At 35.4% G+C, this 16,478-nt stretch overlaps 1 protein-coding gene across 1 annotated transcript in view; it reads left to right on the top strand.

The window, feature by feature from the left end:
• The window catches only part of Snx6 (sorting nexin 6), a 210,360-nt gene that overhangs the window by 107,519 nt on the left and 86,363 nt on the right, over positions 1-16,478 (top strand). Inside the window, exons 6-7 of the mRNA XM_090406978.1 lie at positions 16,133-16,238; positions 16,346-16,421. Of these exons, the coding sequence (XP_090263104.1) occupies positions 16,133-16,238; positions 16,346-16,421 (182 nt within the window). The remainder of the gene's footprint in view (positions 1-16,132; positions 16,239-16,345; positions 16,422-16,478) is intronic.

Consider the following 16,478-nt stretch of genomic DNA (forward strand, 5'->3'; position numbering starts at 1 on the left):
TTATTGCATAAAAACGAATTTTGTGTTTTGTAATAATTATAAAAAAATATGGTTGAAGCTCAATCAGCATGCGTACAACCGATGCCATGCCCAGACAAATTGTGATTATACTTAGATTTGGTGGATTTGCCTCTGCACATAGTTATAAGTTAATCATATATACAAAAACTATTAATTGGTTAGTTTCACAAAACCAACTGCTTCCACTTTTTTTTCTTGCAACCAAACACCGTCATATTGACATGTGCATAAACTAGTTTCTAAGATGACATGTAATTCATTCATTCATTACTAGAGTAATTTGTTATAATACCAAAATTGTAAATTATTGGATATACTTATTTGGCTGTAACATATCTTTTGGTTGCAATGAAGGGATGTACTTTTCATCATAGAGGACCTTAATGCAGGAGGGACAGAGTGTGGAATGTTTGGTTTGGGTCAATGTAACATCCATGGTGAAGGACTGTTAGAATTTGGCAATGCTAACAGATTAGTTATTGCCAAAATACCTGCTTCCAGAAACACCTGTAACAGACCTATACTTGGACATCTAACATTGATAACTTAAAGGCACCAGATTGATTACATCCTGGCTCTCCAGTGTGGAGACAATTATCTTTGATGTGCATACTTGTTCACAAGTAGACTGTGGTACTGACCATCAGCTAGTAAGAGCCAAAATAAAACAAACTCCAAAAAACCTTCCAAGTCAGGCCCATCCTGCAAGACTGAATGAGCTCACAGAAGAAACTGCAAGTTTTGGATAATCTTTTTGATTGTGAGGAGAACTGAAATGCTGTGGGAATTGGTCAAGGTTATAATTGAGGATACAGCCAAGAAGTATCTAGGCCCAATTAGAAGATCAAGAGATCCATCGATATCAGGTTCAACATGATATCTGATCAAAAGAGGTAGTTGGAGAAATAAAGAGATACAAGGACTGAAGAATTTAAAAGATTGAAGAAGTGAGAAAAGCCATCAGACAGGACAAGGAAAATTTGTATGCTAATAAATGTGAGGAGATAGAATTCCAAATGAAGAAATGTGGTGTTACGCTTCTGAAGATGTATACTGAAAGGTAGTCAAATGGATAGGGACTAGAAAAAATTGGCAGAACTTTAAGTCTCCTTAAAGTTATTGACTGAAGAATGCTGAAATACTCGGGATACTGGATGGAAGGTGGGTTTCCGAAAACAGTAACAGAAGGCAAAGTTCCTGGGAAAAGAGGAAGGGGTAGATCTTCAATGATATGCATGGATGGTATATGGAGTGACTGATTTTCAGAGTTGATGTCACTAGAAAGGCATATGACAGGACCACCTGGCAAGGACTGGTGTGGAGTGACCATATGGCATCTGATGTCCAATGAGCTGATAGATTGTAACAAAGCTTTACATTCATGCCTATTCTTTTCCTCAGACATTGTAGTTATATGCAAAAGATGCATATCTATTTAATGCAGATTGAAACATTAGAAATTTAAAAAAATACAATTATACAATTTCTCTTAATTAGCATTGCCTGCTAAATATAACTGCTAAACACAAACTAAGAATTAGGAAAAGAAAATAAGTGAAACTTGAATTATAGAAACATGCATAACTAGTGTTACTAAAAAACAAGATACGAATAGGTGAGATTCTTGTAAATGGCAAATAGAAGATGTATTCAGGCAATCATGATCAGGTAATGAAGTAGCTATAACATTCAACACTAAATATGGGATGATATTCTTGAGCATGGAATATCAAATAGTTACATGATCAAACATCAAAATGAGGAATTGAACAATGAGACTTATTTGTGCCTGTAGTCCGACAAAGTTCTGCCAAGAAATAATGGGGAAGAATTTTTTTTCTGGCCTTTAAAGAAGCATCTGATTCTTGTTGGAAATGTTAATAGCAGAGTGGTAAATTAATACCAGACGAATATTTTGGGAAAATTTAAATCAGAGTGGAAAGCTAATAATAATGGTAACTACCTGCTAGATTTCTGTTCAGGGCAAAGACTAGTCATTGTTAAGACAAAGTAAGAACCAACATAAAGAAGTGCACAAATTCATGTGGAGAGAAAATAAGACATGACTTGTTGATTTGATAGCATCTTTGTAATGGTTCAGGACACAAGACTATACAGAAAATTTGAAATTGGAAGTGATCACCATTAAGATTTCAGCAGGATAAAATTTAACATATTGAAAATTAAGTTTTAAAAATAATTTTTATTTAGTAGCTTCCAAAGGTGAAACATAGACTCAAATATGATTCAAGAAGGGTAAAAAAAAAAGTTTGAAAACAAGACTCAAACCTTCAACTTATTGGCAGATCCTGAAGAAAATGATCCAGCTAGAGGCATGTGAAATTGTCTGTAAGGATAAACAAAAATAAGAACTTTATGGTGGACTTAAGAAGCTAACAGGCAGGTATCGAAAAGAATGAAGTATCACAAATTACTTAGTAAGTCAACATGTGCTGAGAGAGAGAAAAATGTAAAAGTGAAGCAATATATAAAAGTAGCTCAACAAAAGTTATGGTATAGAAATACTTTAGTATAGAACCAGCTTGTCCAAACCACGGGCCGCATGCGGCCCAACAAAAAATTGTAAACTTAAAAACTTTGAGATTGCGACTAAAAATACCACTAATAATACTATAAATACAATTTTAACATGTTAAATTCATTGCTTATAAATTAATAGCATGTTCTTTAGCAATGAAAGATTCATAAAATCATTCTCAAGTAATTGTATTTATTCAAAATTGCCACCCATGCGAGTAGTTACTTCTCAACATAATAAAATGGTGTGCTAGCGCTCTTGCTTGTTACTATTTACCATGCAATAGATGTCTCTCTATGTGCACCATGGGTATGCTGGTACGGCTTTCAATGTGCAATTGTAAACAGTCGAGTTGACACTGAAGAAAGGTGCAGATGTTGTGTGTTTTTGTGGCAATTTGGTGAGTAATTTTTTTAGTAGTAAAAATTTGGTGATTATTAAACCTTGCTTCTAATTTTCAATCTTTTTTTTTTTTTTTTTTTTTTTTTTTTTTTTTTTTTTTTAATTCCAGCATGGCTTCCACAGCATCTCCAAAGAAATCCGAACCAAAAAAAAGAAAAATTATAGAAGGAAGATTGTTCAACGAAAAGTGGACAGATGACTACTTTTCTTGTTGAGGCAAATACTAAGGCAATCTGCTTAATTTGTAGGGAATTTGTCCCATTTTTCAAAGACTACAATTTGAAAAGGCATTGCACACAAAAACATGCTGTGAAATTTAGTGCACATCAAGGAATGTGTCGTAAAAAAACAAAATAGTGGAACTGGAAAAAACTATCTCAACAAAGTTATTTTTTTAAAAAAAAATAACAACTGAAACAGATTCTATTGTAAAAGCTAGTTATGTGGTCGCAAACCTGATAGCAAAAAAATCAAAACCGTATGCCGATGGTGAGTTTATTAAGCAATGTATGGAAAGCGTGGCAGATATAATTTGCTGTGATTAAAAAAAAAAACGGGGGGGGGGATTTTTCTAAAATCAGTTTCTCACCAGACTATAGCCAGGCGAATTGATGAAATAGGAAAATCTATCAAAAGGTTTGGAGAGTAGAGCTGCTAATTTTAAATTTTATGCTTTGGCTATAGACGAAAGTACTGATGCTACTAAAACAACTCAATTGGCAATCTTTATTAGAGGTATTGATGACTAATATAATATCACTGAAGAAATGGCTTCTTTAGTGCCATTAAAAGACACAACTTAATCAAGAGATTTATATGAAGCAGTGAAAAATACGCTAAAGCGATTTTTCTTTGTCCGTTGTGAACATATCTGTTATTGCTACTGATGGTACCCTGGTTATGATAGGTAAAAGAGATGGACTTCTAAAATTAATAGAAGACTATGCAATTGCCTCCCAAAATTTAAGTATGATGAAATATCACTGCATAGTACACCAAGAAAATTTATGCTGCAAGAGCTTTAAAGATGGATAATGTCATGCAGATTGTCATCAAGGCTGTAAATTTCATAAGGGCCAAGGGATTGAATCATCGCCAATTCCAGGAATTCCTTAAATTTATGGATGCTGGCTATGGGGACATCATTTACTTTTCGGAAGTAAGATGGTTAAAGTTGAGGTAAAATATTGAAAAGATTTTATGATTTGCGAAATGAAATCAAGTTGTTTATGGAATCAAAAACAAAATTTGTGCCGGAACTTGACGATGAAAACTGGCTCACAGATTTGGCATTTTTAGTAGACTTGACCGCTCATTTAAATGAATTAAACATGCGTCTTCAAGGTGAAAACCAATTGATCAATACAATGTTTCAAACTATAACAGCATTCGAAATGAAACAAACTATGGACATCTCAAATTAAGGCAAACAATTTTATGCATTTTGACACGTTGGCTAAACACAGTCCTGTGAACAATGAAAAATATGCAGCCTTGCTTTTCGATTTGATGCAGGAATTTGAGAACAGGTTTCAAGATTTCCTGAAAAATCATCAATCTTTTGGTATATTTGCGACTTCATTTTCAGTCAACTTAAACATATTACCTGCCAATTTTCAAATGGAATGCATAGAGCTATAATCTGACAAACTTAAAGAAAAATTTGATCACGTCTCTTTACTGGATTTCTATAAGATATATCTTCCCAGAGAAAAATATTATATTCCTCGCTTCACAATCATGCCTTATTCATGTCATCGCTATTTGGAAGGGTTGGCTAAACACAGTCCTGTGAACAATGAAAAATATGCAGCCTTGCTTTTCGATTTGATGCAGGAATTTGAGAACAGGTTTCAAGATTTCCTGAAAAATCATCAATCTTTTGGTATATTTGCGACTTCATTTTCAGTCAACTTAAACATATTACCTGCCAATTTTCAAATGGAATGCATAGAGCTATAATCTGACAAACTTAAAGAAAAATTTGATCACGTCTCTTTACTGGACTTCTATAAGATATATCTTCCCAGAGAAAAATATTATATTCCTCGCTTCACAATCATGCCTTATTCATGTCATCGCTATTTGGAAGCACCTACATTTGTTAGCAGCTATTGTCAAGGATGAAGCACACGAAGAATAAAACTAGAACCAAAATATCTGTGAGCACCTTGAGAACTCGCTGAGAATTGCAACTACTTCCATCGAACCAAATATCGAAGCATTAGTGTCTCAAAAACAATGTCAAGCATCTCACTAATTTCATGTTGCTGTCTTGTCTTTTTACTTTTATAATAAAAAATTCATGGATTAATGAAGTTTAAATTACTTAAGTATGTTAACTATATATTCTACGTTTTTTTTGCTCATCAGCTATCGTTAGTTAGTGTATTTTATGTGTGGCCCAAAACAACTCGTCTTCTTCCGATGTGGCTAAAAGGTTGGACACCCCTGGTATAGGAGATAAACATTACAAGGGTGATCTAGAGTTACTGAAAAAAGCTTAGAAATGGATGAGAGGTATCATTAAAGGAATCAAATGATAACGGTGACATGGTAACTGAAGATATAATCTGGATGTCTGGAGTAATTACTCTGAAAGGTTGCTAAATGAAACAAGCAGTGACAGGAAGAAATGCTGAAGGAGACTGCAATTGGTGTTTCTTCCTGTAACTGCTATCAATGCTTGAGGTAAAAATCCTTAGTGAAATGTAGAAAGGCAGGGTGATATCCAATCATGGTGTATCCATTTCTGTTGTCTAACTCAATGGCTACATTATTATAGAATGTGAGCACGTTGTTAAAACATGACCTACCCTTAGGAAACTCATGCTGTTCATTGCAAAGTAGATTCTCTGTCAACCTATTTCTGAATGTGAGCCCTAACCAACTTTTCCAAAATCTTCAGCACCACTTCTGAAAGACTGATTGGTCAATAGTTGGATATATCAGTCTTTTCACTACTCTTGTGCAATGGGATTACCATACATTCTTTCCTCTGCTGTGGAATCTTTGCTGTTTTGAGTCTCAAATTATATAGCTTGGTCAAAGCAATAGCCAATTCAGCTGGAATACTTTTAGCATCTATGCTAAAAGTATTCAGTCCCATTATCCCATCAGCCCCTATTGCTGAATTTTTATTTAGTTCGTGCAACATCTCCAATATCTCCTCCTCGTACACCTGAATTTCATCTTGATGATAGCTAAGCTATTAGTTGAACAACCTCTTCTGCATCTGTCACCCTCACACAATCTGCATTCAGTTTTTATTCTTTCATATTCATTCTTCATATTTTGTCTTTCATTCATAAAATATGAATTCATTCATTCATTCTTTATTTATTTATTTTATCCATCTTATATGGCTAAGATGCTCAGTGATGGTTATTAGATTTGATCACAGTTCTGGATTAAGTGTTTAATGTAAGATAATGATAGCGGTGCTGATTTTTGGTAACGTGACCTGTCACCAATCTGTTCTCGAATTAGCACTAAGCTTGCTTGCATATAAATACATTTAGCTTCTGCAGAATTAAACTTCTTTCAGAATCTTAGACAGTTTGGAATGGTATTCGTTTCAACATCACTTTAAGAAGGCCAGCCAACTGAGTTGACACCACTTTTCAATTAATTATCTTTGAAAATGTTGATAGTAAAGAATTTGAAAAAGTTAAGAATCATCTTCATTTTGGTTCTTCAACGGCAAATCTATTCCTGATATTCACCACTATGCCAAGGATGCATAGTGTTGAATCTGTCTCCTCATCAGAAGATGCAATCAGTGCACTTAATTGTGGGCATAATTTCCCCATTGTGCCCCAAAAAAAAAAAAAAAAGTACCAATTCTGGAAATTATGACATAGAATAGGGCATCTATGATCTTACACCCACACTGGCTAATAATATTCATTTAGATGTGACTAGTATTCTAACAAAATGCAAACCGCCCAAGAATAACATTCCACCTGAAGAAATATCAGCACTTAAAAATTTTATATAGGAACAAGCAAATTATTGTAACTAAAGCTAAGAAAAATAGTACTGTTATTATGAACCAAACAGATTACAACAGAGAAATGAATCATCTTCTCAAGACTCCTCTGCTTATCAGATCATAGATTAGGATGCTAAAAAATCCCAAAAGAAAAATGTGTATAAATTTTATTTAATAATAATAATAATAAAAAAAAAAAAAGGATTTACCTTAAAACTCAAACCTTGCATCAAACCACCAGGGTGGTTTGACGCAAGAATATATGGGGTCCAAAAAGTTCACAAATCTTATTCTTACCTTTTTTGTTCTATGGTGTCTACCATAGACAGCTCCACCTATGAACTGACCAAATATTCCTCCTGCTTATAGGTAATTCTCCCTCATCTATTAAAACTCAAAACATTAAAAGAAAATCTGACAGATTCTGAGATCATGGTCAGTTTTGATATTACTTCGATAATGTATCTTTGACAGAGGTCCTTAATCTCATTAAGTTGCATTTCCCTTCTGACCTAATTGAATTATTCAGATTCATCATATATATGTCCTTTCCTGTGGAAGGGAAAAAACATACAAACAGCTAGATTTCCTTCTCCCTCCTCCCCTAGCTAACTTCTATATGGAACATTTTGAAAACCAAGTGTTCAACACAGCCACACTAATACCAATCATTTTCTGTGCTATGTTGATGTGTTTGCTGTTTGGCCCACATGGTCCAGACACATTAGATAAATTTTTGACACATCTTAATAACCAATACCTTTTTTTAAAATAAACTTCACTGTGAAAAAAAAAAAAGTAACAAATATTCTTTCCTTATTTTAGATATGCTAGAGACAACACTTCCTAATGGCTGATTATCCTTCTCCATTTAAAGAAAACTCACTCAGGAAGGTATTTACATAAACAATCACATCTCCATCCTCATAAGGAACATGCTGTGAATTGTTTCCTATGAGAATAGATTGAAGGTGTATGGATTACAGAAGTTGGTTGATAGGAGGAAAAAGAGGTGATACAATAGAAACATTTAAGTTGCTTAAAGGGTTTTATAGGATTGATGCAAGGAAAATGTTTCAGTTTTTGGCTAGAGGGATCAGAATAAGTAGTCATCCCTAGAAGTTGAATAAAGGTATGGTTAGTAGGGCAGGGGGGATGAGGACTAGATTTTTTGCTTAGAGTTGTGAGTGGAATGGATTGCCAGAGTTTGTTGTGAGTGCTTTGTCTGATAATGGGGTTCAGGTGGAGATGTGATAGATTATGTGGATAGATTGGGTCTCCCAAGATGAGTCTTTGGAGGTGCCCATATAATAATAATATATAGGGAATAAGTCTCAAGTTACAAAAACATCTGGGGACTTTCTCTCTCATTCAATGTGCTCTTGGTTATAAACTACATTTAGATGCATTTCTGTTGGAGCCCAAAGCATATCGAGATTAAGGGAAATGAGTCTGCTGTTACTGTAGCTGGGTCAGCTTGTATCTCAAGCTTCTATCTTCTTTCATCTCCCTGTTATTAACCATTTATAGGCATATCATAAGATAAACTTTTATCCCAGTGGCAGTCATCATAAAATGGAGATGATAATAAACTCTATCAAATCAAGCCTGAAATTAAACTATGGCAGTTTAGTCTCTGTAGGCTGTAAAGAGGAAATTGTTTTCTTCCTCAGCTCTATCATGAGTCATCTTACTCCCTGTTGAGGAGTGATGACATGCTTGTGAGAGTTCTGTGGTACCAGATTAATCATCATTCATATTTTTATCAACTTCCCTCATTTCAGAAATGAGGGAAGTTGATAAAAGCACAGTTATGATTTATTTTATAAAATTGAGAGCAAATATACACTCAGATTTTATCCAATTCTTCAAGTATTCGTTTCCTATTTCAATTTCTGCAGACTATTAATATTTATAATTATATATAGTCTCTCTCTCTGTTTATAGACTGTATGTATCGTATATAGATCAGATTTTTCAGATACTCTGTTTCCTACCTGGTTTTTATACTCTTTATGTGCACTTGTTTTTAGTTGATTTTATACATTATTTCTATATCTAATTTATTCACTGTATAAAATATCAGTCTTCTTGTACAAACATATGATGCTATTTATTAATTTGTGTTTACCTTGTGTACTACTGCTACTACTATAAACTTCGTATTGGCGCTATGTAACTTTTGCAGTAAAACCTTCCTGAAGAAATTAAGATATCTTAATTTTTTTTTTTAATGATAATGAAAAAAAAAGACACTATGACATTAATGCCAAATATAACAGTCATATCTGATTTCTAGCATTGATCATGTGTTTGACTTCTAACCTAGTTCTCATTAGTCTATATAAATTTATTTGGCTCATTCCTTATCATAAATGCTTTGCTTATTCTGTTATCTATCTTCAGTTATCAGAACTTGTCGTTCTGATAATTGAAGGATCTGATAAGTGGCGAATGACTGTATTTTAATTGTTCTATTGGTTTCACCATTCAGGATACAGTAGATGTTTTCAGTGTTCTGCATATTCTCATGGTCTGTCTTTTGATTAGTAATTTTCATTTCATTGCAGCAGTTATTCAATTTCATTATGGAATCCTGCAAACTAGTACTGGATTTATTTAAGATTATGACATCTACCATTTTGATATATCGGGGTTTAATGATTATGAATACAAACATGATTGCACCTCAAAACCATTTTCCTGTGTCTCCTTCATTTCTAGCTGCTGGGTCAACTCAAACAGAATCATCAGAGCTGTAGCTGCATAATATTTGATTTTGAATGCAAGTTATTTTGTAAACCTATTCTTTAGATGGAATACATTATTATTATTGTTATGTTTTTTTAATTTCCTGACATCCTATATTGTGCCCTTTTTTTTTTTCCCCATTTCAGTGAATCCACAATATACAAGTTAATTTTCTGATTTCACTGCTATTTTTCTGAAGGTGAATCTTTTAGTATATTTAATACATCCATTTATCGAGACTTTTTAAGGATCTCTTGAGTAGTATGAAATAAGCATGTTCAGGTTTGACATTCACCAGTATTAACATGAAGAAACAAAAAAATACAATTTTTTACTTTTTTTTTCTAGTAACTGGGCATGTAATTTCATCTTGCCAAGGGTTTGCATAGAATGGGTGCACTTGCATCTTGTAGGACTTACTGTTAAATTTCCTTTTTTTACTTTATTTTACCTTAACTTTAAATTCTTACCTTGTGTGTGTTTGTTATATTTATAATTTGTTATTATTAAAACTTACGATTATTATCTTTAGTGAATATCCCTATTACTTGATATAATTTCTCGTGCTTGCTTTCACCCTTTTTGCTCTGTGACCACTACTTAAATTGCTCACGTGTGCAAAACTTGGTAGACAAAGAAATTTCCCATGGCTAGAGCCAAATTTCTTTGATACAAATCTGGAATTAACTCGGTGTCAGAATATGGAAAAATTTTGTTTGTTAAAGCTGTGCCATCCAAATTCTTAGACAGGAGAATCTTCCTTGTCAGGGAGTTAACACTCAGAATGACATGCTATTCGATAATCAAGCAATTAAAATTCTCAATTACAAAAAAAAACTTCGTATATCTTTACTCTTACTGCAGTTGTAGCTATCCCCACAATTTAACTCGCACTGGTTCTGTTTTTATGAGTGGTGCATTGAGTTCACAGATCGGGCAATTTGTTAGATAAGAAAAAGAAAGATTTATTCATTATTCTAATATAATGTACAAATATTAAGATCACTTAACAAAACTCAATCTCTCCTACAAAATTTAAAATGATTAACCAGACATAACCTTAATACTCCTAGTCATAAACAATATGAGACAATATCTACTACCCCCCCCCACCCCCCCCCCCCCCCACCCCCCCCCCCCCCCACCCCCCCCCCCCCCCACCCCCCCCCCCCCCCACCCCCCCCCCCCCCCACCCCCCCCCCCCCCCACCCCCCCCCCCCCCCACCCCCCCCCCCCCCCACCCCCCCCCCCCCCCACCCCCCCCCCCCCCCACCCCCCCCCCCCCCCACCCCCCCCCCCCCCCACCCCCCCCCCCCCCCACCCCCCCCCCCCCCCACCCCCCCCCCCCCCCACCCCCCCCCCCCCCCACCCCCCCCCCCCCCCACCCCCCCCCCCCCCCACCCCCCCCCCCCCCCACCCCCCCCCCCCCCCACCCCCCCCCCCCCCCACCCCCCCCCCCCCCCACCCCCCCCCCCCCCCACCCCCCCCCCCCCCCACCCCCCCCCCCCCCCACCCCCCCCCCCCCCCACCCCCCCCCCCCCCCACCCCCCCCCCCCCCCACCCCCCCCCCCCCCCACCCCCCCCCCCCCCCACCCCCCCCCCACCTGTGTTTTTTTGCTATCAGGTAGATCTTACAGTTGATTCAGCTGATTAAAATTAAATTTATCACTGAAAAAGAGAGCCAAAAGGCTTCGCTTCAGCAATGCAAAATTATTCAAATTAAGTGGATATTGAATCCAACATTATTTCATTAGCCGAACATAGAAACTACAAGAGTTTCATGTCCAATATAGAGACTATAAAAGTTTTGGCGGATACAAGTGTATGCCAACCTTTCATGACAGGGCAACTCGTAGTAAAGTTTTACTCATAGTAAAATACTAAGGACAGTGATTGGATCTTGCTCCACCTTTACTATGAGTTTTCCTGTCATGAAAGGTTGGTGTACGCTTGTATCTGCTGAAACTTTTATAGTCTATATTGGACATGAAACTCTTGTAGTATCTATATTTGGCTATGAAATAATATTGGATTCAGTATCCACTTATTTGAATTAAATTTATCACTTTCATCAACTCTGGCTTTAACAAACTTTTTTGTTACTATAGTGATAGAAATGCACAAATTTGGTAGTATGTGTGTACTGATAACACACACACACACACACACACACACACACACACACAATATTTAGAATCAAAATGTTGATAGATTGGAATAGGCAACATTTTCTGTCAGAGAATGGGACATTGAATATTTAAATCCCATTTGTGAGTTGGAATTCGACAAGTTTTTTTGACAGAGATAAGTTAATTAAGCAAATATATCAGGAGTGTTTCTTCTGGATACTTTTTTTGCCTCTATGAAATAGGCATGTCTATTTTTTCTGGGAAACTGAATAAGATTTTTATGGCACTGAGTCAACCTACATATAGCAGATTATATGTATGGGAGTGACTACCTTATTTCCTCAATATTAGTTTTTGTTTTTCTATTTAAATTATACATATTTAGTCATAAAATACTTTAAAAAAAAAAAAAAACGAGACTGTTTGTGGTTATGAGACCACAAACAGTCTATAGGTTCTTTAATTAATACATATATTAGTATAATCCTGTCTACTAGTTTCGCTAGCGACTGTCTAGCTTTGCCAAGGCTCGAAAGGTACATACAAAAAAATATGAGAATACAGAAACGTTGCTAACTGTTAGGCAGTAAAATTTGAACATATGCGTGATAATGCATGCATGTGTTGAGAAATTTGTAGAGAAACTGAAGTATGTTAAGACATCACAAATGTACATAATGGCCAGCCTGGATGTAGTTTCCTTATTTACGTATGTTCAAGTGGAGGAGGTCATTAACATTTATTAAAGATCTCTTCCCTACAGACATTACACAGTTGTTCAATCACTGCCTGAAATCAAATTTCTTCAAAGTAAACAACACAATTTTACCAACAATTGGAAGGCCTAGCAATGGGTAGCCCACTGTCACCACCTTGTGCAGACCTATTCATGGAAAAGTTGGAAAACGAAATTTTTATCAAAATTACACCCTAAACCATCGATATGGTGGGGATACGTTGATGATATTTCATCATTTGGAATGAAAACATGGAAAACCTACAGGTGTTTTTAGCTAGAATAAACTTGCTGCACAACAAAATTAAATTTACTCTAGAAGTTGAAAAAAACAGACAACTCCCCTTCCTAGACATACTGGTGAAAAGGCAGGAAAATAATTTTAAACTCTCCATATACAGAAAATCTACAGATACTGGACGTCATTTACATTATTCTTCTAACCATCATAGATCACAAAAACATAGCATCATTCACATGTTATGGAACAGAGCCAAGTTTATTTCATACGAAGAGGTACAGACAGAATTTTCTCAAATTGCTGTAACACTATCGCAGAATGGTTTTCCTACAAACATCATCAACAAATATCTTTATAAAGACAACCTCCAACAACAAGGAACAGTCGCCCAGTATGCTTCAACAATAGTCATCCCTTACGTTGATTCATTCTCTTCAAGATTAGTGAGAATGTTAAAATTTCACAACATCACAGTGGTATTTAAGCCAACTACTATTATCAGACAAGTATTAAGATCTCCTAAAGACAGTGTACCAATTTTCAAATATCCAGGTGTTTATAGAATTCCATGTACGTGCAGTCGTTCATATATTGGGCAAACTTCAAGAAGCCTGGAAATCAGAAGGAGCATGTTGGGGATGTGAATCACAATGGGACAATCTCCTCAGACTTAGCACATCACTTTTCTACTTTCAACCATGCAATTGACTGGGAAAATAGCTCTGTGCCATATTTAGATGATGATTACGGTTACAGAATTTTCAAGGAAGCGGCAGTGGTATTGTTACACTTGATATCTTGAGAATATAGTATTCTCAGTTATCATGGTGTAACATGAAAAATAAATAACATAAAAACCCCTGCATAAAAAAGATAATTTAATTAATAAAATATTCTTGCATCCAGTATAAATTGAGTAAAATGTAAAGGTCTATTGTTTAGTTAAGATAACAAAAGAAAAGAATGTATTAAAATGCATTATTTAATACAAATTCCTTGTTTAGTCATAAGTAGCTAACTAAGAATTACTATAGTAATGCGATTAAGAATGAAAAAGTTAAGTGCATAAGTATAAAAGAATGAGTCATGAAATATGCTATGTAAGAGGCTACAGATTAAGCATTAAGTAGAATTCTGAGAAAAGATTTAAAAGGGGGTTAAGATAGAGGCTAACAAGAGAAATAACGGAATATCGCTTAGGGCCTATACCCGGATAGAAACTTCGTTACGAGTTGCCGATCAAAATGACGTATGGAGGCAAAATGCTACCCAATTGGTAGACAGATGGAAAACAAGTAGGAGGAGGGAAAAAGAAGTAAGAAAGGGCGCTGTTAGGGTAGCAGCTATAAAAGGGTTGGTAAACCCCCCCACCCTCGTGGCTTTTTCGAGGAGTAAGCTCTTTTGGTTTTTTTGGGGAAGACGTTTAGATAGTCAAGGAGGCTTGAGGCCTTTTTGCCTTTTGCCAGAGGAGAAGAAACGTTTGGATAGTCGCGGTGATTTTAGTTTGGTTTTCTAGTGGATTTCACGGTGTTCCTGAGTGGAGAGATATGGCTTATATCCTCATGCCACAACAAGGAATCGAAGGTGAGCGGGAAAGCTATTCCCATGTAGAAAGCGAAATATATCATAGGAAGCTGTGAAAATATTGATGTCCTCGTTTCGGATAGTACAGCCGGCGGCGCAGATGTTTATATAGCCCTGAATTGCAAGAAGTTATGCAAGCAAGTTCGTTCAGTAGAAGGTAAAGGCCCGTAAGTGAAGCTAAAGAAAGGTATTGTGAATTTTGTCTTATGTTAACTAGAAGTTGTTTGTGATAGGTACCATTGTCATAATACGGAACTGTTAAAGTGATTAGGGAGAAATTATAATAGGACTTTAGAATTTGATAGAGAGTGTTAAAAGTAAGCTAGCTAGTGTTGATAATTTGTGAATAATTAATTGTCCTAAGAATCTTGAGTGCCTACTATATTGTAAAAGGAAAGTTAATGACATAGTTGTGTGTTAATGAAGTAAATGGTTTTGTTAATATTGAGTTTGATTAGTGTGAATTGAGTAATCAAGTAGCCTGAGGAATTTGAATGCCTAGTGTGATGTGTAGAGAATCAGAATTGTCATAAATATGTGCTAGAGTAGTTAATGATTTTGTTAGTGTACTTGAAGTTGAATAATCTAATAGTGTGTGGTAATCTAATTTGTCCATGTTAAGTGAATTCGTGTTTTGTATGAAATTTTGTGGCGTCATGATTGTAGTAACTTTTGTCGAATCATAGCCCATCTACTTGTATTAAGCTAATTTTAGTGTGTAAGTAATTTAGTTGAGTATTTTGATATGTACCATGTTTAGAGAAATAATAAACCTTTTGTTTAATTATAAAAAAAAGTTGTCTGATATTGCTAATCCAATGCACCGCTTAGAAACATTCGAGCCTAATCACGCGGGGAATTAATGTTAAGAAACGGGAAGTTTAAGGAATTAATGTTGAGTAACAAGAAATAGTGTCACAACTGCAATAGTTACACTTTCAGATATTTGAGTTCCTTTTCTCTGTTTATGTATAAAATATCTTAAACTGAATATCCCAAAGGGCGCAGTTAAAATACAAATACTAGGGATACTACGGGGAACAATAGCTCAGATATTAGTAGAGACTTTGGTGATGTTTTGAAAGTAGAAGTTAGGAGAATATAGACGAAGGCAGTTTGTAAGACAAATAAAAATCGTAAGATAGAATGGGACATAACAGTATGAAGAACGGGTAACAACCTCAACAGAAATCAGGGTGCCACACTGAAAGATATATGGAAAAACCTAATCAACTCACTCAGTTTAACGGAACTACAATATGCAAAAAATCATGTTACGCATGTGCATACAACACGTATCCATGATACTGACTGAAGCTTCTCAACACATGCACGCATATGTTCAAACTTTACTGTCTAACAGTTAGCAACATTTCTATATTCTCTCATTTTTTTTGTATGTGCCGTTTGAGCCTTGACAAAGCTAGACAGTCGCTAGCGAAACTAGTAGGCGGGATTACACTAATATATGTATTAATTAAAGAACCTATGGTCTCATAACCACAAAAAGTCTCATTTATTTTTATTAGTTTTTCACTTACTGGGGTCAAACACGGTTGTAAGTTATCACAAAAAGTGAGATACAACTCAGAATTTTACTGTACTTGCATTTTGAGTTGAATGTGCTAACTTGTTTAATTTTATTATTAAACAGACTTCTTTAATTTTCTGTTATCTGTTTCACTAAAGTACAGTTTTTGTACAACTCCAAAAATTATTCTTTGAATTATTTTAGGATGTTGATGAATTTTTTGAACATGAAAGAACATTTCTAGTTGACTATTTTATCCACGTTAAAGATGCCACAGCAAAGTCAGATCGAATGACCAGGTGTCATAAAAGTAAGTAAACACATAATTTACTTCTGTGAAAAATTAATGTTGTGTCTCTTAAGAATAATATGCATTTTCAAAGAAAATTGAACTTTGTTTTTATTTTCCTTACTTAGATGCTGCTGATTCATACATCAAGATTTCTTCATCTCTTATTCAGTTGGCCACAATTGATGGATCAGAGTTAGAAAAGTAAGTCTTTATTTTGGTCTTATTATAAATTCTTCTCCTCTTAAATTCTTATCATTG

Source organism: Typopeltis vanoorti, chromosome 17 (genome assembly GCF_054136105.1).
Source record: "Typopeltis vanoorti isolate ZY-2024b chromosome 17, IOZ_Tvanoo_1.0, whole genome shotgun sequence".
Taxonomy (NCBI): Eukaryota; Metazoa; Arthropoda; class Arachnida; order Uropygi; family Thelyphonidae; genus Typopeltis; species Typopeltis vanoorti.